We start from the raw sequence: 26,619 nt of genomic DNA on the forward strand, positions 1-26,619 counted from the left end.
TAAACCTAAAGTTATAACATCCCTTTACTAAAGAGACATCATTCATGTTATGTAAAGAAAAATATGCAAAAGGAAAAAGAAAATACTTAAATACCTTTATTGCTAATAAATTCACCCAAGATTGTTAAATTTAACAGAAAGTTGGCTGAAGCATTAACTACAAAATAAATGATAAAACAATCTTAACATATTGCTGCTTTATTTTACTGTGACAAGGATGCCATAATAAACTTGAAGTACTTTTAAAATAATTAATTAATTAATTAATTTTTGGCTGCATTGGGTCTTCATTGCTGTGCGTGGGTTTTCTCTAGCTGCGGTGAGCAGGGGCTACTATTCGTTGTGGTGTGTGGCCTTCTCATTGCAGTGGCTTCTCATTGCAGAGCATGGGCTCTAGGCACGTGGGCTTCCGTAGTTGTGGCACACAGCCTCAGTAGTTGTGGCTCACGGGCTCTAGACAGCAGGCTCAGTAGTTGTGGTGCATGGGCTTAGTTGCTCCATGGCATGTGGGATCTTCCTGGACCAGGGCTTGAATCTGTGTCCTATGCATTGGCAGGCGGATTCTTAACCACTGTGCCACCAGGGAAGCCCCAGCTTGAAGTACTTTTAATGCCCCCACTGTATATATTCTGCCTAATATATAGAGGAATAATAATCTGTATAAAACTTACAATTCTAAAACAAAGTTTCCAAATTTTGTTTAATATTATATGACATCTTTTCTTTCTGAGAATAATACAGCGCCTATTGGCAGGTTTATTAACCTATCTAAGCTTTAGTTTCCTCAACTATAACATAGGCAAAATATCCTATGAATATTGAGAATGTGCAGTCCTCATGCAGAACATGAGAACAACAGTACTTGAACTTTTTCACTCTATCATTATCTCTTTGTTATATGATAGCCTAAAAAGAATAATCAGTCTGATTATTAATACTATTTGGTCTAATGTATAGACTGTGCTTTCAACACTTAATAAACATACATACTAGCTTGAGTTGAATTCTTAGAAAGTTAAAAATATTATATCTTAGCTCTCCCATGTGCCATTTCTGTCCAATATGTCTTTGTCAAAGGTCACCAGTTACATATAATATCCCAAATTTCTGACCTATGCTGATGACAGATCTCCATCTATTGTGATGTCATCCACTACTTGATGGTAATATTTCACATGATATTTTTTTCTGGCTACAGTTTAAAGAGCACTTCCTGTTTGTACAGTCAAGCCTACCACATTATCAAAATATGTAATCAAGGATTACAGTATTTTATTTTATTACAGTGATTTTATTTCTATATCGTTGCCTTAAGTAGCAATGAGTAAATCTTCTAAATTATGTCAAAAGATTTCTTGTCCACAAAGCAATATATTCTGTGATCTCATTGACAAAATTGTTAAAAGACCATCCTTGCAGTTTTTGGGTCAATGAGGATATCACTGTTATGAACCCAGGATTTACAGAACACTGGCAAAAATTCTGAGGTACAATGACGTGGACAGGTTTGACATACTACTCACAGATTATATTGCATTTGTGGAAAAATCAGGATACTGTTTCAAACTAAATTTTAATCTTGAATTTACTGAAATATGTGTGAATACAATTCTGTACTGGGTTTTCGTCAGAAAAGGTAATCCTGACTTTGTGGAATTGCTCCTCAAGAGGACAAAAGACTATGCTCAAGACAGAAGTTGTAACCTGGCACTGATATGGAGGTAATAATCTCATATGTTTTCAACATAAAAGGAGAACATTTCTCTTTAGGAGGTTATACTACTTCTTTTTTTCTAAACTGTATATGCATAATGACTACATATAAAGAATCCTGACTTGATTGCTCATTCATTTGTTTATTCCTTCATTATTTATTCAATAAAATTTTACCTATATGTAAATTATTATGAACCAATAAATTACTAGTGGTTTGCTCTATAAAGCTTATATGTAAGTGTTCAAGGTAATGCAGTGTTACACAACCTAGATTTCTGTAACTAGTCAAAGACATTGTTTTTTTTTTTATTTTGTTTTTTTAATTAAAAAAAATTTTTTTAAACATCTTTATTTGAGTATAACTGTTTTACAATAGTGTGTTAGTTTCTCCTTTACAACAAAGTGAATCAGTTATACATATACATATGTTCCCATAACTCTTCCCTCTTGTGTCACCCTCCCTCCCACCCTCCCTATCCCACCCCTCTAGGTGGTCACAAAGCACAGAGGTGAACTCCCTGTACTATGCTGCAGCTTCCCACTAGCTATCTAATTTACATTTGGTAGTGTGTATATGTCCCTGCCACTCTCTCACATCATCACAGCTTACCCTTCCCCCTCCCCGTATCCTCAAGTCCATGCTCTAGTAGGTCTCTGTTTTATTCCCATCCTACCACTAATCTCTTCATGACATTTTTTTTTTTTTTTAGATTCCATATATATGTGTTAGCATACGGTATTTGTTTTTATCCTTCTGACTTACTTCACTCTGTATGACAGATTCCAGGTCTATCCACCTCATTACAAATAACTCAGTTTCATTTCTTTTTATGGCTGAGTAATATTCCATTGTATATATGTGCCACATCTTCCTTATCCATTCATCTGTTGATGGACACTTAGGTTGCTTCCATGTCCTGGCTATCGTAAATAGAGCTGCAATAAACATTTTGGTATATGACTCTTTTTGAATTATGGTTTTCTCAGGGTATATGCCCAGTAGTGCGATTGCTGGGTCATATGGTAGTTCTATTTGTAGTTTTTTAAGGAACCTCCATACTGTTCTCCATAGTGGCTGTATCATTTTACATTCCCACCAGCAGTGCAAGAGTGTTCCCTTTTTTCCACACCCTCTCCAGCATTTATTGTTTCTAGAGTTTTTGATGATGGCCAATCTGGCCGGTGTGAGATGATATCTCATTGTAGTTTTGATTTGCATTTCTCTAATGATGAATGATGTTGAGCATTCTTTCATGTGTTTGTTGGCTATCTGTATATCTTCTTTGGAGAAATGTCTATTTAGTTCTTCTGCCCATTTTTGGATTGGGTTGTTTGTTTTTTTGTTATTGAGCTGCATGAGTTGCTTATAAATTTTGGATATTAATCCTTTGTCAGTTGCTTCATTTGCAAATATTTTCTCCCATTCTGAGGGTTGAAAGACATTGTTTTTTGTAATACTGTGATCTCTTCTTTTTGAGAATACTGAGAATGTTTATAAACTATCTAAATTGACTTTCAAAGTATAATTCAGGATACACACACATATTCACTTAGTAATATTTGTTAAACATAATAATTCCCTATTTTTATGCTAAACATTATAAATTTGACTCCAAATTCTCCAGAATTGAACACAGTGAAAGTCAAATACCTGATTCAATCTGCTGTAGAACCAAATTTTCACATTGTCTGAACATGTCAATCTAGCTAATGAATACTGCTGAGGATCTTAGAAAAAAATGTCCAATATGACCTTGTTGTAGTCTGTAATACAGATTTTAAAGTTACTTAGTTTGCACTAACTGCAATTTACTTTTTGGTTTTAGGTATTAGTTTGATTAGAACAGATGTGCATTTCTTCATTCATTCAACAAAGTACTTATCACCTTACTATGCATGAGGCACTGTACTAGGCATGATGATAGAACCATGTATTCAGTGAAAAACAAGACAGAGAAGATCAGTTTAAGACTAAACCAATTTAGATTCTGCCTGAAGCAGAGTTCTTTTCTTGATTGTGTATCACTGTGGTGATGGAGAACCACTGTATTACTTTCCTTAATGATAACCCAAGTACAAAAACTGAGAGCTGAAGTCTTCAATATCAATAAATAAAACCCCAAATAGTACTTTTTGGTTGTTTTACGACCATTATATTTGTAACTATAGCAGAGATCAGCAGCTTCTAACACTGAGTGTCACTAGCTGGGTTATGTAGTGCCTATGTGTATCCCTGGCAGGCCCATGGGAAAAGAAAAATGAAGTAAAACAAAGGAAGAGAGGATAAGTTAAAAAAAAAAAAGATTAATGAGGGGCAAGAAGGGAAAACTGAAAGGAAAATGAAAGAAAAACATACGGCGGGACATGATAGAATGCCATTAACAACTGTCTTAATAAACTGTTTGAAGATTAACAGATTTTGACTTAGATGCATCCACAAGGTAAAACACATTATAGGCCAATTCTACGTACCACAATATCTTTAGGATCTTTCAGATTCACAGAATTTTAAATTCAGATGGAACCTAAGAATTCATTAGCAAACCTCCCCTAGCCCCTCTTCCTGGGCAGCAACTCCCAGAGTGCATCTCTGGTTGGTGCTCATCTGGTCTCTGCTTGAACAACTCTAGTAGTAGTGAGTTAACTATTTCCTGAGGTAAACCATTCCTTTGCCAGGGACCCTTCTCTTTCCTAGCCACTCATTTTCCCTCAAAGATTTTACCCAGTCCCATGACTTTAAATATTACCATATGCCAGTGACTCCCAAATCTTTATCTCCAGCCATGACCTCTCCTCTGAGCTCCAGACTCCTCCTATATGAGGCTGTCTGCTCAACATCTCCATAGAGCATCTCAAATTTAACAGAATCAAAACAGAATACTGATCTTACTCACACTCTACCTGCCAACTTGCTCCTTCCCCTGAATTCTGCACTTGATTAATGGCCTCTGTTGCTCAGGCCAAAAATGTAGGATTTATGCTTGCTTCTTCTCTTTTTTTCACAACACATCAGCAAATCTTTTTTATTTTATCTCTAAAATATGTAACAATTAGTTATACTTTTCATCTTCTCTGTTTCTAACCTAGGTGAAGCCACCATTGTCTCTTGCCTAGACAACTCCAATAGACTCCAAAAGAGTCTTCCAGCTTCCACTCTTCCCTCTTACAATCCATTCTTGACTCAGAAGCCTGAGTGACCTTATAAAAATGTAAAATAGGGCTTCCCTGGTGGCGCAGTGGTTGAGAGTCCACCTGCCGATGCAGGGGACACGGGTTTGCGCCCCGGTCCAGGAAGATCCCACATGCCGCGGAGCGGCTAGGCCCGTGAGCCATGGCCGCTGAGCCTGTGCGTCCAGAGCCTGTGCTGTACAACGGGAGAGGCCATAACAGTGAGAGGCCCGCGTAACGCAAAAAATAAAAAATAAAAAATGTAAAATAGGTCATACCACCCACGCTTAAAATCATCCAAAGTTTTCCTACTACAGGTGAAATAAAATTCAAACTCAATACCCATTTTTAAAAACTCCCATATGGGGACTTCTGTGGTGATGCAGTGTTTGAGAGTCCGCCTGCCAATGCAGGGGACACGGGTTCGAGTCCTGGTCTGGGAGGTCCCACGTGCCACGGGGCAACTGGGCCCGTGGGCCACAGCTACTGAATCCCACGCACGTAGGGCCCATGCTCTGCAGCAGGAGAGGCCACCGCAATGAGAGGCCCACACACCACAACGAGGAGTGGCCCTGGCTCGCCGCAACTAGAGAAAGCCCACGCACAGCAACAAAGACCCAACGCAGCCAAAAATTAAAAAAAAAAAAAAAAAAAAACCTCCCATGATCTGTCCCCAAATCCAATCTCCCAAATTCTAATCTCATGTCATTCTCCCCCTTGAACACTATATTCCAACCACACATTGGTTGTCCACTGTCTACTCTTGCTAAAAGTAAGCTCCATGAAAGGAGGAACTTTAACTACTGCTTCAGCTTTGAATCCTTATGTCTAGAACTATGCAGATACATAGCAAGTAGTTAATGAAGATTGTGTTGGATGAAAAAGTGAATTTTTATACAGCTTTATTAGATTCTTCTTCCTCATAGTGCACTGAATTCTGTCTCCATTTCTCCAACTCTGCCCCAGAGATATAGAGTACAAAGTCTACTCATTCTCTGTCCTGTATGAAAACCTCTCAAATATTTGAACATAGCTATTATGTTCCCATAATGAATACCTTACGTTTCCTATTATCTGTTGTTCTTTATTTCCATAGCAGCAACATTCTTTGGTCACCTTCCCCTGTATACACTCCAATTTGATAATTTCGCTAATCCAATAATGAAGTGTCTAAATAGGTCCCTGGAGGAGAAGAGACAGAATTAATGAGAGAAAGGAACTTAAGTTTGTTCATTTTTGCAATAAACCTGCAAAAATAAATGCCACAGTATGGCAGACTGTAAGTGGATAAAGAGAGATGGCATCATTCAGTTAAAATAACAATAATCATTTATTAAGCATTTTCTAAGTACCAGGCACTGTGTTATTTGCTGAGGATACAAAAAAAAGTAGACATATTTCCTGATTTTGGAGAGCTCACAGACTAGTACATAAGCCATAAAAAATTATAATTATACTATAAGTTCAAAAATAGAAGCATATAGAGGTAGAAAGAACAGAGGACATCATTAATATTGGGGAGGAGCAGGTATCTGAGAAGGCACTTTAGAAGAGGTGATGTCTTAAATTTATTTTTAAAATGTAAAAAGGAGTTTTCCCTGTCTTTCCCTCGAAGAAATGTAATCTAGGCAGAGAGAGGCTGACTAAAGCCAAGAGAGATACAAACATGTTGTATCCAGTGACTACAGGCAATTCAGCAATTGCTAGAGAGTGAGATGGAAATCAGGTAATAGTGACAGATAAGGCCTAAAAGAGAGGCCTTGAAGGACCTTTGTAGGCCATACTAAGGAATTTGAAATTTATACCACGGGTGATGCCCAATCAGTGAAGGTCTTTTCAGACTTGGAGTATGAAAAGATTCATCAGCTCCCATTTGAAGACGACTGTGGGAAGGGAGAGTGCAGCTAGAATTAGGGAGACTAGTTAGTAGACTGCAAACACTCCAGGTAAAATGGCAGGTCCAGAATTTCTGTAGAGGAAAGGTTGAAGGAAGCAATCTGATTGAAAAGAGGGAGGTGGTTAGAGGAGGTGCTTGAAACTGAATTTGCATAGCATGCCTAGTGTGCTAACTAAGATTACATGTGTACTTATAATAGTTTTTGGGGAAGAACTAATCTGCTCTACCACCATCCCCCCCAATCCCTAGGTAAATTATAATGAGGACTTAAACTAAAAACAATAGCCATAGGGAAAAGAAGAGATATTACTAAATAGAATAACCAGGCATTACAGTAGGTGATTAGAAGTAGAAAATGAAAGAGAAGAGTTACTCTTCAGATTTCTAAATTTTGAGACTTGTTGATGATTGTATTCACTTCCTTTTGCTGCTGTAACAAAGCTGCCACAAACTTAGTGGCTTAAAATAATATAAATTTATTATTTTATAGTTCTGAAGGTCAGAAGTCCAAAATGAGGCTACAAGAGCTAAAATCAAGATGTCACAGAGTGGGTTCCTTCTGGAGGCTCTAAGGGAGAGCCTTAGAGGGCTCTAGCTAGATGCTCTAGCTGCCTTTGCCAGATTCTAGAGCTGCCTACATTCCTTGGTTCATGGTCTCTTCCTCCATCTTCAAAGCCAACACTGTAGTCCTATCTCCTTCACTGGCTCTGCTTCTATCATTCTCTGATACCTCTTATAAGGACTCTTGTGATTATACTGGGCCCACTTGGATAATCTCGCACCTCAAGATCCTTATCCTAATTACATCTGCAAAATCCCTTTTGCCATATTGAGAGGCCATTTCAGTCTACCACAATGGTCATGCCACAAATCTATCAAAATTATTACAAGAGATTACAAAGTCAGTTTTGGATGCATGTGTTTGCATTGCCCAAGGGATATCCAGGTAAAGATGTGCGGTAGGTGGCTATTATGTAGTGTCATCCTTGATGTCTCTCTTTTACATTGCACATCTTAGTCTGTCAGGACATCTGTTGAGTCTACCTTTAAACAATATACAGAATTTGATCACCTCCACTGCTATCACCCAAGCTAAGTGATTTCTCTCCTTCTATCCCATAACAAATTCTCAATAAAGGTGAGATCGTGCTGCTTTTTTTACTCAAAATCTCCAATGGCTCTTCCATTCCATTTAGAGTAAAAGATGAAGTTCTTACAGTGATCTGCAAGGCTTTACATGATGTGACATCCCATTACCTCTGTCCTCATTTCCTACTACCCCTCACCCTTTTCACACTTTTAGCCACACAGGCTCCCTTACTCTTCCTTCACCACCCCAGGCACAGTCTCCTGCCTTAGGGTTCTTAAATGTCCAAATGGCTAACTTCTTCATCTCCTTCTTCTTTATCCAATGTCACATTTCTGTAGAGCCCTCTCCTATCATTCTGTTTAAAATTGGAAAATGCCAAAAGCTCAGGACCAGACACTTTCATGAATTCTACCAAACATTCAAAGAAGACTTAATCCTTCTCAAACCATCTTAAAAATTGAAAAGGAAGGAATGCTCCCAAACTCATTCTATGAGGCCCACATTAGCCTGATACCAAAAGCAGATAAACAAACACACTTTGAAAAAAATAATAAAATAAAATAAAATTACAGGCCAATATCCCTGATGAACACAGATGCAAACATCCTCAACAAAAGAATAACAAACCAAATTCAACAATACATTAAAAGGATATACACCATGATCAAGTAGAATTTATTTCAGGGATGCAAGAATGGTTCAATATGTGTAAATCAATCAACCTGATACACCACATTAACAAAACAAAGAATAACACCATATAATCATCTCAGTAGAGGCAGAAAAAACATTTGAAAAAATTCAACATCCATTTATGATATAAACTCTCAACAAAGTGGGTATAGAGGGAACATACCTCAACATAATAAAGGCTATATATGATAAACTCATTGTTAACATATTATTCAGTTGAAAACCTGCAAGCTTTTCCTCTAAGATCAGGAACAAGAAAAGGATGCCCACTATCACCACTTTTATTCAACATAGTATTGGAAGTCCTAGCCACAGCAAATCAAACAAGAAAAAGAGAAAAAATTGGAAAAATTGGAAAGAAAAAAGTAAAACCGTCAGTATTTGCAGATGAATGATACTATATAGAGAAAACCCTAAAAAGTCCACCAAAAATTTATTAGAACTAATAAACGAATTCAGTAAAGTTGCAGGATATAAAATCAATACAGAAATCTATTGCATTTCTAAATGTTAGCAACTATCAGAAAGAGAAATTAAGAAAACAACCCCATCTATAATGGTATCAAAAGAATAAAACATTTCACAATAAATTTAACCAAGGAGGTGAAAGACCTGTATTCTGAAAACTATAAGATATTGGGACTTCCCTGGTGGTGCAGTGGTTAAGAATCCACCTGCCAATGCAGGGGACATGGGTTTGAGCCCTGGTCTGGGAAGATCCCACATGCTGCGGAGCAACTAAGCCTGTGCGCCACAACTACTGAGCCTGCGAGTCACAACTACTGAGCCCGCGAGCCACAACTACTGAAGCCCAAGCACCTAGAGCCCATGCTCCACAACAAGAGAAGCCACTGAAATGAGAAGTCCACACATGGCAACAAAGAGTAGCCCCCTCTTCCTGCAACTAGAGAAAGCCTGTGTGCAGCAACAAAGACCCAATGCAGCCAAAATAAATACATAATAAACTTATGACAAAAAACCCTATAAGATATTGATGAAAGAAATTGAAGATATTGATGAAATAAATGGAAAGATATACCATGCTCATGGATTCAAAGAATTAACAGTTAAAATGTCCAAACTACCCAAAGCAATCTACAGATTCAATGCAATCCCCATCAGAATAAAAATGGTATTTTTCATGAAACTGAAACCAATAATCCTAAAATTAGTATGGAATCTTGAAAGAACATGAACAGCCAAAGCAACCTTGATAAAGAAGAACAAAGCTGGAGGTATCATGCTCCCTGATTTCAAACTATACTACAAAGCTATAGTCATCAAAAGTGTATAGTACTGGCACAAAAACAGACACATAGATCAATGGAACAGAATAGAGAGTCCAAAAATAAACCCATGCTTATATGGTTAATCAATCTATAACAAAGGAGGCAAGAATATACAACGGGGAAAAGACAACATCTTCAGTAAATGGTGTTGGGAAAACTGGACAGCTACATACAAGAGAATCAACCTGGACCACTTTATTACACCATAACAAAAATACACTCAAAATGGTTACAGACCTAAATATAAGACCTGAAACCGTAAAACTTCTAGATGAAAACATAGGCAGTATGCAATTTTACATCAGTCTTTGCAATATCATTTTGGATAAGTATCCTCAGGCAAGGGCAACAAAAGCAAAAATAAACGAATGGGACTACATCAAACTAAAAAGCTTTTGGATAGCAAAGGAAACCATCAAAAAAATGAAAAGGCAACCTACTGAGTGGGGAGAGTTATGTGCAAACAATATATCCAACCAGTGGTTAATATCTAAAACATATAAAGAACTCATACAACTCAATATTATAAAAATGAAATTTAAAGAGGTGCAGAGGACCTGAATAGGTATTTTTTTCCAAGGAAGACATACAGATGGCCTACAGATATGTGAAAAGATGCTTGACATCACTAATCACCAGAGAATTGCAAATTAAAACCATAATGAGGGCTTCCTTAGTGGTGCAGTCGTTGAGCATCTGCCTGCCAATGCAAGGGGCATGGGTTTGAGCCCTGGTCCAGGAAGATCCCACATGCCGTGGAGCAACAAAGCCCCTGCACCACAACTACTGAGCCTGCACTCTAGAGCCCACAAGCCACAACTACTGAGCATGTGTGCCACAACTACTGAAGCCTGCATGCCTAGAGCCTGCGCTCCACAACAAGAGAAGCCACCACAATGAGAAGCTTGTGCACCACAACCAAGAGTAGCCCCTGCTCACAACTAGAGAAAGCCTGTGTGCAGCAACAAAGACCCAACTCAGCCATAAATAAATAGAGAAATAAATAGATAAATAACTAAGTTTATAAAACCACAATGAAATATCACCCTCCCCCATCAGAACACGTATTATCAAAAAGAAAACCAATAAATGTTAGTGAAGATGTAGAGAAAAGGGAACCCTTGTGCACTGTTGGTGAGAAAGTAAATTGGTGCAGCCACTATGCAAAACAGTAGTTTCCTCAAAAAAATTAAAAATAGAGTTACCATATGATCCAGCAATTCCACTTCTGGGTATTTATGTGAAGAAAATTAAAATACTAATTTAAAAAGATACATGCATCCTTATGTTCCTTGCAGCATTATTTACAATAGCCAAGATATGGAAGCAGCCAAAGTGTCCATCAATAGATGAATGGATAAAGAAGTGGTGTCTGTGCATATATACATATATACAAGGTATTATTATTACTCAGCCATACAAAAGAATAAAATCTTGCTATTTGTGAAAACATGGACAGATTTAGAGGGTACTATGCTAAGTGAAATAAGTCAGATAGAGAAAAACAAATACTGTATGATTTCACTTACATGTGGAATCTAAAAAAACAAAACAAATGAACAAACAAAACAAAAAGGAAACCGACTCATAGATACAAACTGTTGGTTTCACGGCAGGGGTGGTATGGAATTGGGGAAAATAGGTGAAGGAGATTAAGAGGTACAAACGTCTAGTTATAAAATAAATAGGTCATGGGGATGTAATTTACAGCATTGGGAATATAGTCAATAATATTGTAATAACTTTGTATGGTGATAGATTATTAATTGTGGTGATCAATCCATATTGTGTATAAATATCAAACCACTATGTTATACACCTGAAACCAATATAATATTGCATGTCAACGGCATTTAAATTTAAAAAATAAATAAAATAAAATTGAGAAATGCCCTCACTGCACCTTCCCAGCACTTCCATACTTCTTTTTTTTTTAACATCTTTATTGGAGTATAATTGCATTACAATGGTGTGTTAGTTTCTGCTTTACAACAAAGTGAATCAGTTATACATGTATATGTATAACTGAGATATGTTCCCATATCTCTTCCCTCTTGCATCTCCCTCCCTACCATCCTCCTTTTCCCACCCCTCTGAGCCCATATCTCCCTGGTCCATGAAGCTGCTTCCCACTAGCTATCCACCCTATGTTTGGTAGTGTATATATGTCCATGCCATTATCTCACTACGTCACAGCTTACCCTTCCGCCTCCCCATATCCTCAAGTCCATGATCTAGTAGGTCTGTGTTTTATTCCCATCCTACCCCTAGGCTCTTCATGACTTTTTTTTTCTTAGATTCCATATATATGTGTTAGCATACAGTATTTGTTTTTCTCCTTCTGACTTACTTCACTCTGTATGACAGACTCCAGGTTCATCCACCTCACTACAAATAACTCAGTTTCATTTCTTTTTATGGTGAGTAATATTCCATTGTATATATGTGCCACATCTTCTTTATCCATTCATCTGTCGATGGACACTTAGATTGCTTCCATGTCCTGGCTATTGTAAATAGAGCTGCAATGAACACTTTGGTACATGACTCTTTTTGAATTATGGTTTTCTCAGGGTATATGCCCAGTAGTGGGATTGCTGGGCCGTATGGTAGATCTATTTTTAGTTTTGTAAGGAACCTCCATACTGTTCTTCATAGTGGCTGTATCAATTTACATTCCCACTAGCAGTGCAAGAGTGTTCCCTTTTCTCCACACCCTCTCCAGCATTTATTGCTTCTAGATTTTTTGATGATGGCCATTCTGACTGGTGTGAGATGATATCTCATTGTAGTTTTGATTTGCATTTCTCTAATGATGAATGATGTTGAGCATTCTTTCATGTGTTTGTTGGCTATCTGTATATCTTCTTTGGAGAAATGTCTACTTAGGTCTTCTGTCCATTTTTGGATTGGGGTTTTTTTTTTGTTATTGAGCTGCATGAGTTGCTTATAAATTATGGAGATTAATCCTTTGTCAGTAGCTTCATTTGCAACTATTTTGTCCCATTCTGAGAGTTGTCTTTTGGTCTTGTTTATGGTATCCTTTGCTGTGCAAAAGCTTTTAAGTTTCATTAGGTCCCGTTTGTTTATTTTTGTTTTTATTTCCATTTCTCTAGGAGGTGTGCCAAAAGGATCTTGCTGTGATTTATGTCATAGAGTGTTCTGCCTATGTTTTCCTCTAAGAGTTTGATAGTGTCTGGCCTTACATTTAGGTCTTTAACCCATTTTGAGTTTATTTTTTTTGTATGGTGTTACAGAGTGTTCTAATTTCATTCTTTTATATGTAGCTGTCCAGTTTTCCCAGCACCACTTATTGAAGAGGCTGTCTTTTCTCCACTGTATATTCTTGCCTCCTTTATCAACAATAAGGTGACCATATATGGGTGGGTTTATCTCTGGGCTTTCTATCCTGTTCCATTGATCTATATTTCTGTTTTTGTGCCAGTACCATACTGTCTTGATTACTGTAGCTTTGAAGTATAGTCTGAAGTCAGGGAGCCTGATTCCTCTAACTCCATTTTTCGTTCTCAAGATTGCTTTGGCTATTAGGGGTCTTTTGTGTTTCCATACAAATTGTGAAATGTTTTGTTCTAGTTCTGTAAAATATGCCAGTGGTAGTTTGATAGGGATTGCATTGAATCTGTAGATTGCTTTGCGCAGTACAGTCATTTTCACAATGTTGATTCTTCCAATCAAAGAACATGGTATATCTCTCCATCTATTTGTATCATCTTTAATTTCTTTCATCAGTACCTTATAATTTTCTGCATACAGGTCTTTTGTCTCCTTAGGTAGGTTTATTCCTAGATATTTTATTCTTTTTGTTGCAGTGGTAAATGGGAGTGTTTTCTTAATTTCACTCTCAGAATTTTCATCATTAGTGTACAGGAATGCCAGAGATTTCTGTGCATTAATTTTGTATCCTGCTACTTTACCAAATTCATTGATTAGCTCTAGTAGTTTTCTGGTAGCATACTTAGGATTCTCTATGTATAGTATCATGTTATCTGCAAACAGTGACAGCTTTACTTCTTCTTTTCCAATTTGGATTCCTTTTATTTCTTTTTCTTCTCTGATCGCTGTGGCTAAAACTTCCAAAACTAGGTTGAATAAGACTGGTGAGAGTGGGCAACCTTGTCTTGTTCCTGATCTTAGTGGAAATGATTTCAGTTTTTCACCATTGAGAATGATGCTGGCTGTGGGTTTGTCATATATGGCCTTTATTATGTTGAGGAAATTTCCCTCTATGCCTACTTTCTGCAGGGTTTTTATCATAAATGGGTGTTGAATTTTGTCAAAAGCTTTCTCTGCATCTATTGAGATGGTCATATGGTTTTTCTCCTTCAGTTTGTTGATATGGTGTATCACGTTGATTGATTTGCATATATTGAAGAATCCTTGCATTCCTGGGATAAACCCCAATTGATCATGGTGTATGATCCTTTTAATGTGCTGTTGGATTCTGTTTGCTAGTATTTTGTTGAGGATTTTTGCATCTATGTTCATCAGTGATATTGGCCTGTAGTTTTCTTTCTTTGTGATGTATTTGTCTGGTTTTGGTATCAGGGTGATGGTGGCCTCATAGAATGAGTTTGGGAGTGTTCCTCCCTCTGCTGTCTTTTGGAAGAGTTTGTGAAGGATAGGTGTTAGTTCTTCTCTAGATGTTTGATAGAATTCGCCTGTGAAGCCATCTGGTCCGGTGCTTTTGTTTGTTGGAAGATTTTTAATCACAGTTTCAATTTCAGTGCTTGTGATTGGTCTCTTCATATTTTCTATTTCTTCCTGGTTCAGTCTCGGCAGGTTGTGCATTTCTAAGAATTTGTCCATTTCTTCCAGGTTGTCCATTTTATTGGCATAGAGTTGCTTGTAGTAATTTCTAATAATCTTTTGTATTTTTGCAGTGTCCATTGTTACATCTCCTTTTTCATTTCTAATTCTATTGATTTAATTCTTCTCCCTTTTTTCTTGATGAGTCTGGCTAATGGTTTATCAATTTTGTTTATCTTCTCAAAGAACCAGCTTTTACTTTTATTGATCTTTGCTATCATTTCCTTCATTTCTTTTTCATTTATTTCTGATGTGATCTTTATGATTTCTTTCCTTCTGCTAAATTTGGGGTTTTTTTGTTCTTCTTTCTCTAATTGCTTTAAGTGCAAAGTTAGGTTGTTTATTCGAGATGTTTCCTGTTTCTTAATGTAGGATTGTATTGCTATCAACTTCCCTCTTAGAACTGCTTTTGCTGCATCCCATAGGTTTTGGGTCGTCATGTCTCCATTGTCATTTGTTTCTAAGTATTTTTTGATTTCCTCTTTGATTTCTTCAGTGATCACTTAGTTATTAAGTAGTGTATTGTTTAGTCTCCATGTGTTTGTATTTTTTACAGATCTTTTCCTGTAATTGATATCTAGTCTCATAGTGTTGTGGTCAGAAAAGATACCTGATGTGATTTCAATTTTCTTAAATTTACCAAGGCTAGATTTGTGACCCAATATATGATCTATCCTGGAGAATGTTCCATGAGCACTTGAGAAAAATGTGTATTCTGTTGTTTTTGGATGGAATGTACTATAAATATCAATTAAGTCCATCTTGTTTAATGTATCATTTAAAACTTGTGTTTCCTTATTTATTTTCATTTTGGATGATCTGTCCATTGGTGAAAGTGGGGTGTTAAGGTCCCCTACTATGATTGTGTTACTGTTGATTTCCCCTTTTATGGCCGTTAGTATTTGCCTTATGTATTGAGGTGCTCCTATGTTGGGTGCATAAATATTTACAATTGTTATATTTTCTTCATGGATCGATCCCTTGATCATTATGTAGTGTCCTTCTTAGTCTCTTGTAATAGTCTTAATTTTAAAGTCTATTTTGTCTGATATGAGAATTGCTACTCCAGCTTTCTTCTGATTTGCATTTGCATGGAATATCTTTTTCCATCCCCTCACTTTCAGTCTGTATGTGTCCCTAGGTCTGAAGTGGGTCTCTTGTAGACAGCATATATATGGGTCTTGTTTTTTTAATCCATTCAGCCAGTCTGTGTCTTTCATACTTCTTATCCTGCACTACTTTTTCTTTTTTCCACAATACTTATCAAACTTTCTAACATATTATAAAATTGGCTTGTTTGCTATGTTCATTCTGTTATGTATTGTCTGTTATCCCTCACTACTATATTAGCAAGAAAGTGGCATCTTTGGTTTGTTCACTCATATATCCCAAGTACCCAAAAGGGTGCCTGGCATACAGTATGCATTCAGTAAGTATTTGTTGAATAAATTAACAGACAGTAGTTATCATGTTATGGTCATAGATGAAATTGCCTGAGAATAATTAATCAGATGAAAATTAGTCAAAATGCCACATCTACTTTACTTAGATGTTGAGGGCAGAGGAAGAGGAATCAGTGAAAAGGGTTGAGAATGAACAGTCAAAGAGGTAGATGCATAACTTGAAGAGAATGGTCCCATGGAGTCATGGGAAAACATCTCAAAAAAGCCAATTGTGTCAAATATCAAAGATAAAATTATTATGAAGAAAAGTCTATTAAATTGGCAGTTGGAAACCAGAAGAGAAATGCTAGGAATTTTTTTTTTTTTTTGGCGGTACGCGGGCCTCTCACTGTTGCGGCCTCTCCCATTGCGGAGCACAGGCTTCGGACGTGCAGGCTCAGCAGCCATGGCTCACAGGCCTAGCCGCTCCACGGCATGTGGGATCTTCCTGGACTGGGGAGCGAACCTGTGTTCCCTGCATCAGCAGGCGGACTCTCAACCACTGCACCACCAGGGAAGACCACTAGGAAAATTTTTAGAAATAATTATTATAGCTACAAAACAGAATCATTCCCTGCATATCTATATGGAAATATTATGTCCCATTTCATAAGTGCATATATGACTGGTTTTCAGATACAGAGGGTTCAGTTCATTAACCTCACATTTAAAAATTGATTCTTGCTTTGCTTGCCTCATTCCATCCATATAAGTACTGTAATAATTAACTGTCAGCACAGATCAAGCAAATTTTGGTTTACAATAACATGATCTTTAAACATGAGGATTAATTATATGTCATTTGGGTACAGACTAGACTTTTGAATCTCATTTTAACCCTATGTGATTTTTAGTTCTGTTTTCAGCATTTTTGGTCCAAAATTTCTTCTAAAGTAATGTCAATCTTAATATCTTAAAATGAACTAATATCTCTAAATCTTAACAAGGGCCATTTAAAGTATTTTTTTGTCCCCTAAGACCCATGAATTCCCATACTTATAAGTCTCTTAAGGCAAATATCTTCTTAAGAGTTAGCAAATGAATAAATTAGATTGCTTTTGAAAATGTTAAATGATTGCACTTCACTAAAATTCTGATTAGGCCCGAAAGCTACAGAATAACTTTAAAATTAATAATATTTTTCAGGATAATGGTAAAAAAAAAAATCAATTAACATATATTTGAGTATGTACTATGGGCTAAGCATTGTTCTAGGCATTTAGGGATATAAAGGTGTATTAAACAGGCAAGAGTATTGCCCTGTAGAACTTAAAATTTTATAGTTTATCTTGCCCACGCATTGATTTTGAAGATAAGAAAATGAAAGATTAGAGACATTAAGCAAGTTGTCCAAAATGATAAGAGCTTAATGGAGCTATGTACAAAGTGCCATAGAGTTTATTAGACAGGGTCTTTCCTATACGATGAGCAAGACTTGTCCCAGAATTGAAAATGGAAGGGAAGAACATATACAAATCAAAGAAATGTAAAAGAGTTGAATGCAGTGGTGGTTTGGGAAAGTGAATACCAACAATCGGGAGAGGGGATATAGAAGTAGTTTAGAAGTTCAATTTTGGATATGTGTTGGAAGTATTTGTGAAAAAGATGAGATGTTCAGGACAATATTGATCTGGAGATGACTCCGGGAGGGAGTGTATATATATTTTATACAGAATTAGAAGGATATATATAGTGCCACTGGTAGAGTGATGACAAAAATCCCACTTCTTAATTTCTAAAACACTATTCTGCACTGCACCACACTATTTTTTTAATCACAAAATCTTGGCATTTCAGAGCTCAGTGAAGCTTTGGAGATAAACTAGTTGCTCTAGTAATTTTCAAACTATACTTTTTGGAGCTCCTGACAAGAGAATCACCATATGGGAGGTCTCTAGGACCCCAAATACACTTCAACCAGAGAACTTATCTAATATAAAAGATGTATTTTATATAGCTAGTTCTTGCATAACAATATTCCAGTGTTGGTTTATGTTTGTAAATGAAACATTCTTTCCAATCTTTTTATTGCCAAATACCTACTATGACCTTCAAGTCTTAGATCCAGGATAACCTACAGGCAATGACTAACCCAGGTAGAGTTAGGTGTCCCTCCTTAGTGTTTCTACAGTTCCCCAAGCATGTTTCTATCATAGCAATTATCACCTTCTACTGTATTTATTGAATTACTTGTTTGTTTCCCTTACTAGACTATAATAAGCATCTTGAGATCAAGGACTACATCTTTCATCTTTGCATATCTAGTACTCAGTACACTCTGGACAAGCCAGTATTAAATAAATTAGTTAATGAATGGATGAGCAAATGAATACATAAATGCATGAGGAAATGGAGACTCAAAGAAGCTGACTTATTAGTTAGGAGAACTGAAACCTAGAACCTAGAACGTTTAAATCTCTATTGTTTTTAGCACTATACCATGTTGCCTCTCATCTTAATTATTTGAAATCTTAAAGTTCTATTTGAATAATGCTTTTCTTGCTAGGCATAATTGTCCAAAACTAATATTTATAGTTTGTATGCTGTTCTTCAGAATATATTAGTATTTTATTAGATCAATCAAGAGAATTACAGAGACAAGGACCATGAATAAAATTTCCCTTTCTTTAGTCCTAAAAGCCATGTCTACTTGGCCAAATCAAAGCTTGATAATTAATACAAAATTCCCTGTGGCTGATTCCACCATGTCCTATCTACATATAGTGACCAATTCAATAGCAAACATAAATGTCTATTAAATGAAACAATTGCAAGAACTATACACAATTAGAAAAAAATAACGTTTTCATTTCTGTCATAAGGGAGGAGAAATTTTTAAGTCCTGTCATCATATAGCACTCCAGGAAAAACAAAATTTCAGAGAACTCTCAAAACTCTACTGAAGAAGGCAAATTAAATTCTGTCCTTGAGGGACCTGATATGACCCTCATAATTTACATTTCTTCAACCTGAAAATACCAACTCTGATTTTATTAAAGTGAAAAAATAGAATTAAGGTAGTTGCACTTATTCCTTTTCAGTCTAATTTTCAAACTCAATTCAATCTCAAGCCTGATACATGATCAAGAACAACAAAAACAAAGGGTCACAGAATTCTGTTCTATTAATAAAGTGAAATTAAAAAGTCTGGGGGCTTCCCTGGTGGCGCAGTGGTTGGGAGTCCGCCTGCCAATGCAGAGGACATGGGTTCGTGCCCCGGTCTGCGAGGATCCCGCATGCCGCGGAGCGGCTGGGCCCGTGAGCCATGGCCGCTGAGCCTGTGCGTCCGGAGCCTGTGCCCCGCAACGGGAGAGGCCACAACAGTGAGAGGTACGTGTACCGCAAAAAAAAAAAAAAAAAAAAAAAAGTCTGTCCTTATTTTCCATTTTAGATTTTCCAGAGCTACATCAGTTTTATAATATTAGTTCTAATCACTATGGATTTCTCAAATGAGAAACAGAATTGCTATTACTAAAACTAAACACTTTCCACACATTGTAAATCTTTTTGTTTGTTTGTTTTTACAAGTGTAAATGGGATTTAAGTGTGTAGTACAGTTTTCTTATTTTTTGACCTTCAGGTTGGCCTAGATTTGGAGTGGAAAACTCTTTTTAAGACATACTATATATAAAGGAGAAGTTACATTAATGTTATTTAAGATTTTTACTATTTAAGATAATACTATTATTTTCCCTTTACTGTTAAGACAAAGTTTTTACCACATTTCTTAATTCTATATTAAATGAGGTTTTTCTTGTTTGTCTGATTCACAGAACTTTCACACCAGTATACTGTCTAAGCCCATTAAGTGGAATCACACCTCTACTTCACGTAGCTCAGACAAGACAATCCAGTATCTTAAAAATACTCCGGCAATATGGAATTGTAGAAAGAGAAAAAAACCCTATCAACATTGTGTTGACAATATTGCTCTACCCCTCAAAAGTGAGAATAATGGTTGATCATGAACTGGTAGACATCAAAGAAGATGCCAAAACATGTTTAGTGCTTTGTTCCAGAGTGCTTTCTGTCATTTCAACCAGGGAAATAGAGGTAAGCAAAATATTGTACTTTGGGTGTGGGCTCAAATATTGATCAATTTTAAGATAAAATTGTGAGGCAAGAATAAAGTTAATTTTTAATCTATCAATCCAGTGAATCACTGAGTATATGCTTATAAATTAAAAATAGGCAAAATTCTAATTATCTTGAACATTAGCCCTTTTATTTAATAATTTTATGTCTTCTAAATATGAAACAATTTTTAAAAAGTTAGTATAGTTTATTTTAGTAGTAAGTAGATGTTATTATTATATTCTAATTACATAATAACCTGTTTATTAGGATTTCTATGTCTCTTAAAAACAGAACAGGGCTTCCCTGGTGGCTCAATGGTTAAGAATCTGCCTGCCAATGCAGGGGACACGGGTTTGAGCCCTGGTCTGGGAAGATCCCACATGCCGCAGAGCAACTAAGCCTGTGCGCCACAACTCCTGAGCCCGTGAGCTGCAACTACTGAGCCCATGAGCCTAGAGCCCGTGCTCTGCAACAAGAGAAGCCACCGCGATGAGAAGCCCATGCACTGCAATGAAGAGTAGCCCCCACTCACCGCAACTAGAGAAAGCCCGCGTGCAGCAACAAAGACCCAATGCAGCCAAAAATAAATAAATTTAATAAATTTAAAAACAAAAAAAAACAGAACAAATTAAACTTTTAACAGACTTCTTTTCCAATAGAATATTGTAAAATGAAAGTTACATTTCTCCCCACTATAATCACATACCAAGAAACACATTTTCCTTTTCAAAATTCCTGAACAATTTTAAGTATGAAAATACAAAGGCTTTAAATATTTGCTCAATTGAAAATATCTATCCCTCAGAAATGTGAAGAGTTTCTCCTTGATAAGGTTTAAAAAAAAGAAAATCAACCACATGAATGGCATGTTTATCCTGTCAAAATGAACTGCAAGTTTCAGCATCAAATTGTATCATGTATATTAGTATCAAGAAATAAGTCTAAAATAGTCAACTAATGGGAACATACTGTATAGCACAGGGAACTCTACTTTATGCACTGTAGTGTCCTAAATGGAGGGGATATGTATATGTATAACTGTTTCATTTTGCTGTGCAGTAGAAGCTAACACAACATTGTAAAGCAACTATACTCCAATAAAAATTAATTTTTAAAAAAGGAAATGTCTGCATAAGGTAAAGAAAGCTACCCCTATAAATTTAAACCAGTCAAAGTACCAAGGAATCTAGCAGTTCCCCTTATCTTTAAAGGTGTGACTTCAGAAATAAACTCCTAAGAAATATAATTCTGCTGGGTCTTTAATTTTTTTAAGCTTTAACAATGCACATCAATCAACCATGCCTGGGCCAACTGTAAGGACAGCAAATTCGTCAAATTATCTTGGCAACCAATTTTTTTTAAAGCATTTTTAAAAAAAATTTATTTTATTTATCTATTTTTGTCTGCATTAGGTCTTCGTTGCTGCACATGGGCTTTCTCTAGTTGTGGTGAGCAGGGGCTACTCTTGGTTGTGCTCCACAGACTTCTCATTGTGGTGGCACTTCTCATTGTGGTGGCTTCTCCTGTTGCGGAGCATGGGCTCTAGGCATGTGGGCTTCAGTAGTTGCGGCTCACGGGCTCAGTAGTTGTGACTCACAGGCTCTACAGCGCAGGCTCAGTAGTTGTGGCACACAGGCGTAGTTGCTCCATGGCATGTGGGATCCTCCCGGACCAGGACTCAAAACTGTGTCCCCTGAATTGGCAGGCAGATTCTTAACCACTGTGCCATGAGGGAAGCCCTGGCAACCAATTTGTGTTGTTGTTTTCTGTTGTTTTTGTTTTTGTTTTTATGGCTGCACCACACGGCATGTGGAATCTTAGTTTAGTTTGCTGACCAGGGATTGAACCCGTGCCACCTGTATAGGAAGCATGGACTCTTAACCACTGGACCGCCAGAGAAGTCCTTGGCAACTAATTTTTTTTTTTAACATCTTTATTGGAGTATAACTGTTTTACAATAGTGTGTTAGTTTCTCCTTTCCAACAAAATGAATCAGTTATACATATACATATGTTCCCATATCCAACAAAATGAATCAGTTATACATATACATATGTTCCCATATCTCTTCCCTCTTGTGTCACCCTCCCTCCCACCCTCCCTATCCCACCCCTCTAGGTGGTCACAAAGCACAGAGGTGATCTCCCTGTGCTATGCGGCAGCTCCCCACTAGCTATCTAATTTACATTTGGTAGTGTATATATGTCCCTTCCACTCTCTCACTTCGTCACACCTTACCCTTCCCCCTCCCCATATCCTCAAGTCTATCCTCTAGTAGGTCTGTGTTTTATTCCCATCCTATCAGTAATCTCTTCGTGACATTTTTTTTTTCTTAGATTCCATATATATGTGTTAGCATACGGTATTTGTTTTTCTCCTTCTGGCTTACTTCACTCTGTATGACAGACTCCAGGTCTATCCACCTCATTACAAATAACTCAGTTTCATTTCTTTTTATGTCTGAGTAATATTCCATTGTATATATGTGCCACATCTGGCAACTAATTTTTAAAACAAAAAAATAAAAAAAAATTTTGCTTCTTTATATATACAATGGACTATTACTCAGCCATAAAAAGAAAAGAAATTGAGTTATTTGTAGTGAGGTGGATGGACCTAGAGACTGTCATATAGAGTGAAGTAAGTCAGAAAGAGAAAAACAAATACCGTATGCTAACACATATATATGGAATCTAAAAAAAAAAAAATGGTTCTGAAGAACTTAGGGGCAGGACAGGAATAAAGATGCAGACATAGAGAATGGACTTGAGGACACGAGGAGGGGGAAGGGTAAGCTGGGACGAAGTGAGAGAGTGGCGTGGACATATATAAACTACCAAATGTAAAATAGATAGCTAGTGGGAAGCAGCCACATAGCACAGGGAGATCAGCTTGGTGCTTTGTGCCCACATAGAGGGGTGGGATAGGGAGGGTGGGAGGGAGACACAAGGGGGAGGAGATAGGGGGATGTACATATATGTATAGCTGATTCACTTTGTTATACAGCAGAAACTGACACACCATTGTAAAGCAATTATACTCCAATAAAAATGTTTTTAAAAGGTTTTTTTGCTTCTTTAGTAATTTGCTTGTCCTTATCCAGTGTTAGTCCTGCACAATTTTTATAGGACATATCGATTCTCAACCAGCTCCATGAATGCTATTGCTGAGGTACACTCAAAATAGAAGAGTACTAGGATAGAATGAGTTGATCAAAATCATCTGAGTGACAAAGAAGTTAAAGCTGGATTCCAATCAATTTCAGCTTAATAAGTAAAGTAGCATGGAGCAATAAGGTGAAAAATGGCATAAAAACCAGTTTAAAGAACTCTAAATAACCCTGCTTTTTCATTTCCACATTTGCCAGTTTTATTGTAAATATACATTTAGATATCTTTACTTCTCGACCACAGTTCTGTGATTGCAGACGCTATGTCTATTTTGCGTAGCTTAGCAATTATCCCAAACACCAAGGTCAATGCTGAGTATACATGAGATATTCTTTAAATAATTGTTTACTGAACAATGAAAAATTATGTATCATTTAAGTTAAAGTGTCATGAAGTCTGTAGAGTGTAGGTTCTTCTGGAGAAGTACCTCTATAACACAGCAATGTCTTTTACTTCTAAATCAGCCTACTAACATTTGGTTTCTAGAACTAAATCTTTAAAAGTGTAACTTAACTAAAAAGTAAAAAGTTACCTTCATGTGTATGGGCCTCTTGTTAGGTCTTCTCATGATTCAGCAGTATGTAGTTTTACTCTACAATGGTTGGAATCACCTGGTGGAACTTTTAGGATTTATGTTGTCTGTGCCCAACCCCACACTAACTAAATCAAAAATTCTGGAGTAGAACCTCAGCATTAATATTTTCTAAAGTCTCTTAGATAATTCCAGTCAAACTGGTCAAACTGGCAACACTACTCTAGAAGAAGCAAATAAACCATGAGTGTATGATCTGTCTAAAATTAAAAACATACAGATTCACTGTTGTAAGAAATAATGTTTTGTGTCCTTAGACACATTAAACCTTATATATGATTGAGAATAAAATGGGAGTAAACATTCTTGCCTCAGGTGAAAATGTTTTAGAAAAATATTATTATAAGGGTTAAATAAATTTAAGATACATTTTGTGAATTCAAATAAAAAAATTAAAATGTTTATAATTTGAACTAATCCAATGATTAATATTACAAAATTAACTATTTCCCTTTTCTTTAGACACAGCTAAGTTTAGGAAGACGTCCAATTATTTCAAATTGGCTGGACTGCATTCCTTCAACAAGATACAAAGATCGATGTGAACTATTACATCTTTGCAGAATAACAATCACGGCTCAACTACTGACCAACAATATGCTCCCAAATGGAATATTTTCACTTCTAATACCTGTTCGTCTACAGAACTACCTGAATTTAGAAAGCTAATGCACGTCTTTTTCTTCATTCTTTAAGGACGCTCACTGTTGTATGGTTTAGAAGTTAATAAACTATTAACTTCACACAACTTTTTACTGCATTGAACATTCCATTAGAAAATATATTTTCACATGACACCCTAAATGAATCACTTTTAAATTAACATATGGCTCTACCCATTAACTTTCTATACAGTGTAACAAATTATATGCATTTAAAAATATTTTAGATATATGCTTTTATTCTGTTTTTAAAAGTTGTTTTCGGCCTTAGAGCATTCTTGTTACTTGTGGAAAATCTGGTCATATTAATATTCTGAACTCTGAAGCTCTTATTTTTAGTATGTCCTAAGTTAGGTAAATATTATTTTATATTTTGTATCCATAATAACGAATGTTTATTGAGTTATTTTGCAAATAAAACACTGTTTGGTAGTAGGGAATAATTAATGAAATTAAGAGGTGAGCCCTTCCTTGAGAGAAGAATTTATAATTCTGTAGCATCCGTGGTCACAAATAACACAAGGTAAAGAATTAGTCAACTAAAGTGTTGGGAATAGGATGACAGAAATGGATTATATTTGGACATAAGCCTTAAGTTACAACTTGGAGCTTGGGTGTTTTGGTATGTGATACCCCTAAATACTAGCCCAGCAGTATTTTTTTAATGAGATATAATTGTGTAAAACAAAATAGTTTCAGGTATATAACAATGATTCAATAAATTTATATACTGTGAAATAATCACCACAATAAGTCTAGTTAACACCCATCATCACACATAGTTACAAGTTTTTTTTCTTGTGATGAGAACTCAAGATCTACTCTCTTAGCAATTTTTAAATATATAATACAATATTATTAACTATAGTCACCATGCTGTACATTACATGCCTAGGACTTATTTATAACTGAAAGTTTGTACCTTTTGATCACCTTCACCCATTTCATCTACCCCCAAATTATATGCATGTTAATACAAAAAAAGAAACAATTTTGACCCAACATCACATCAAAATGAAACTATTATCAGTTAAATCTGCATATCCTTTGGTTACAAAGAAACTTGTTATCTTAAAAAAATTAGAATGTATTCTACAACAATTTTTTAGCTCTTTGCTTTTTGAATACCTAGGGTATTAGACTGTTCTCTATATAAGTTTGTGGTCAAACTGTTGCAACATAAAGATGAGAACTGGAAGATAATTCTCCATGGGTCTCTCATGTTTCCACCTGTCTTATGAGCAGAGGAACTGTCTTACTCTTGACTATCTTTTTAAGGATGTTTGTATAGTGAGCAGCCTTAGAAGACAGAGATAGTGGCTCCCTCTGAGCAGAGGGCAGGTTTGCTCAATATCTAATATAATAAAGGCAATGTCTTCCTCTGGGGAAGTGGTCAAGGAGGTTTGCTTGAAGCTCATTTTAAAAGCCTGGAGTTTCCCAAACTTGGGATTCTTCAGCTATAACACCAATCCACACTGTGTGCACATCTACCTGGACAACTACACATCTTAGAGGATGGGGGTACATGGAACCAACACAAACAAGAAGCTCATGTTGCATGTGTGCCACTAGTAAAAAAGTTCTTCGTTTCTGACCCAGTCTTTTGTCTTCTGACAGAAAACAGTATGGTAAGCTAAACTGCTAGTTTGCAAGTAAGGTAAAAATCTTAGACACTTCACAGTCCTTGACAATGAGAATCTGTTCCCCACCTCGTCACTGCATTTAGATCTATTTCAGTAGATTATGGTAGACAGCATCCATCCTCACTATCTGCAATCTGGGGACTATCAAAATTTTGACAATTCATAAGAAAAGGGTATTCATTTTGGTCCTATAGTAAGACAAAACAATTGTGTGATTTAACTTTCTAAAGAACAGAATGGAAATAGGCAAGTAACAATATAACTAGATCACTTGCTTTTCCTCTCCTTCCACGTTCGTTCCCTTAACTGCGTTACAGGGTTGGATTATAGAAATGCTTATTTATTACACTTAA

At 36.4% G+C, this 26,619-nt stretch overlaps 1 protein-coding gene across 1 annotated transcript; it reads left to right on the forward strand.

Moving 5' to 3' along the window:
- Positions 1-1,320: 1,320 nt before the first annotated feature.
- Positions 1,321-24,630, forward strand: ASB17 (ankyrin repeat and SOCS box containing 17). The gene is given in 3 exon segments (XM_059052690.1): positions 1,321-1,721; positions 19,896-20,175; positions 24,424-24,630. Coding segments are annotated over 3 exon segments (888 nt in total).
- The last annotated feature ends 1,989 nt before the right edge of the window (positions 24,631-26,619 follow it).

The sequence above is a fragment of the Kogia breviceps genome, chromosome 1 (genome assembly GCF_026419965.1).
Source record: "Kogia breviceps isolate mKogBre1 chromosome 1, mKogBre1 haplotype 1, whole genome shotgun sequence".
Taxonomy (NCBI): Eukaryota; Metazoa; Chordata; class Mammalia; order Artiodactyla; family Physeteridae; genus Kogia; species Kogia breviceps.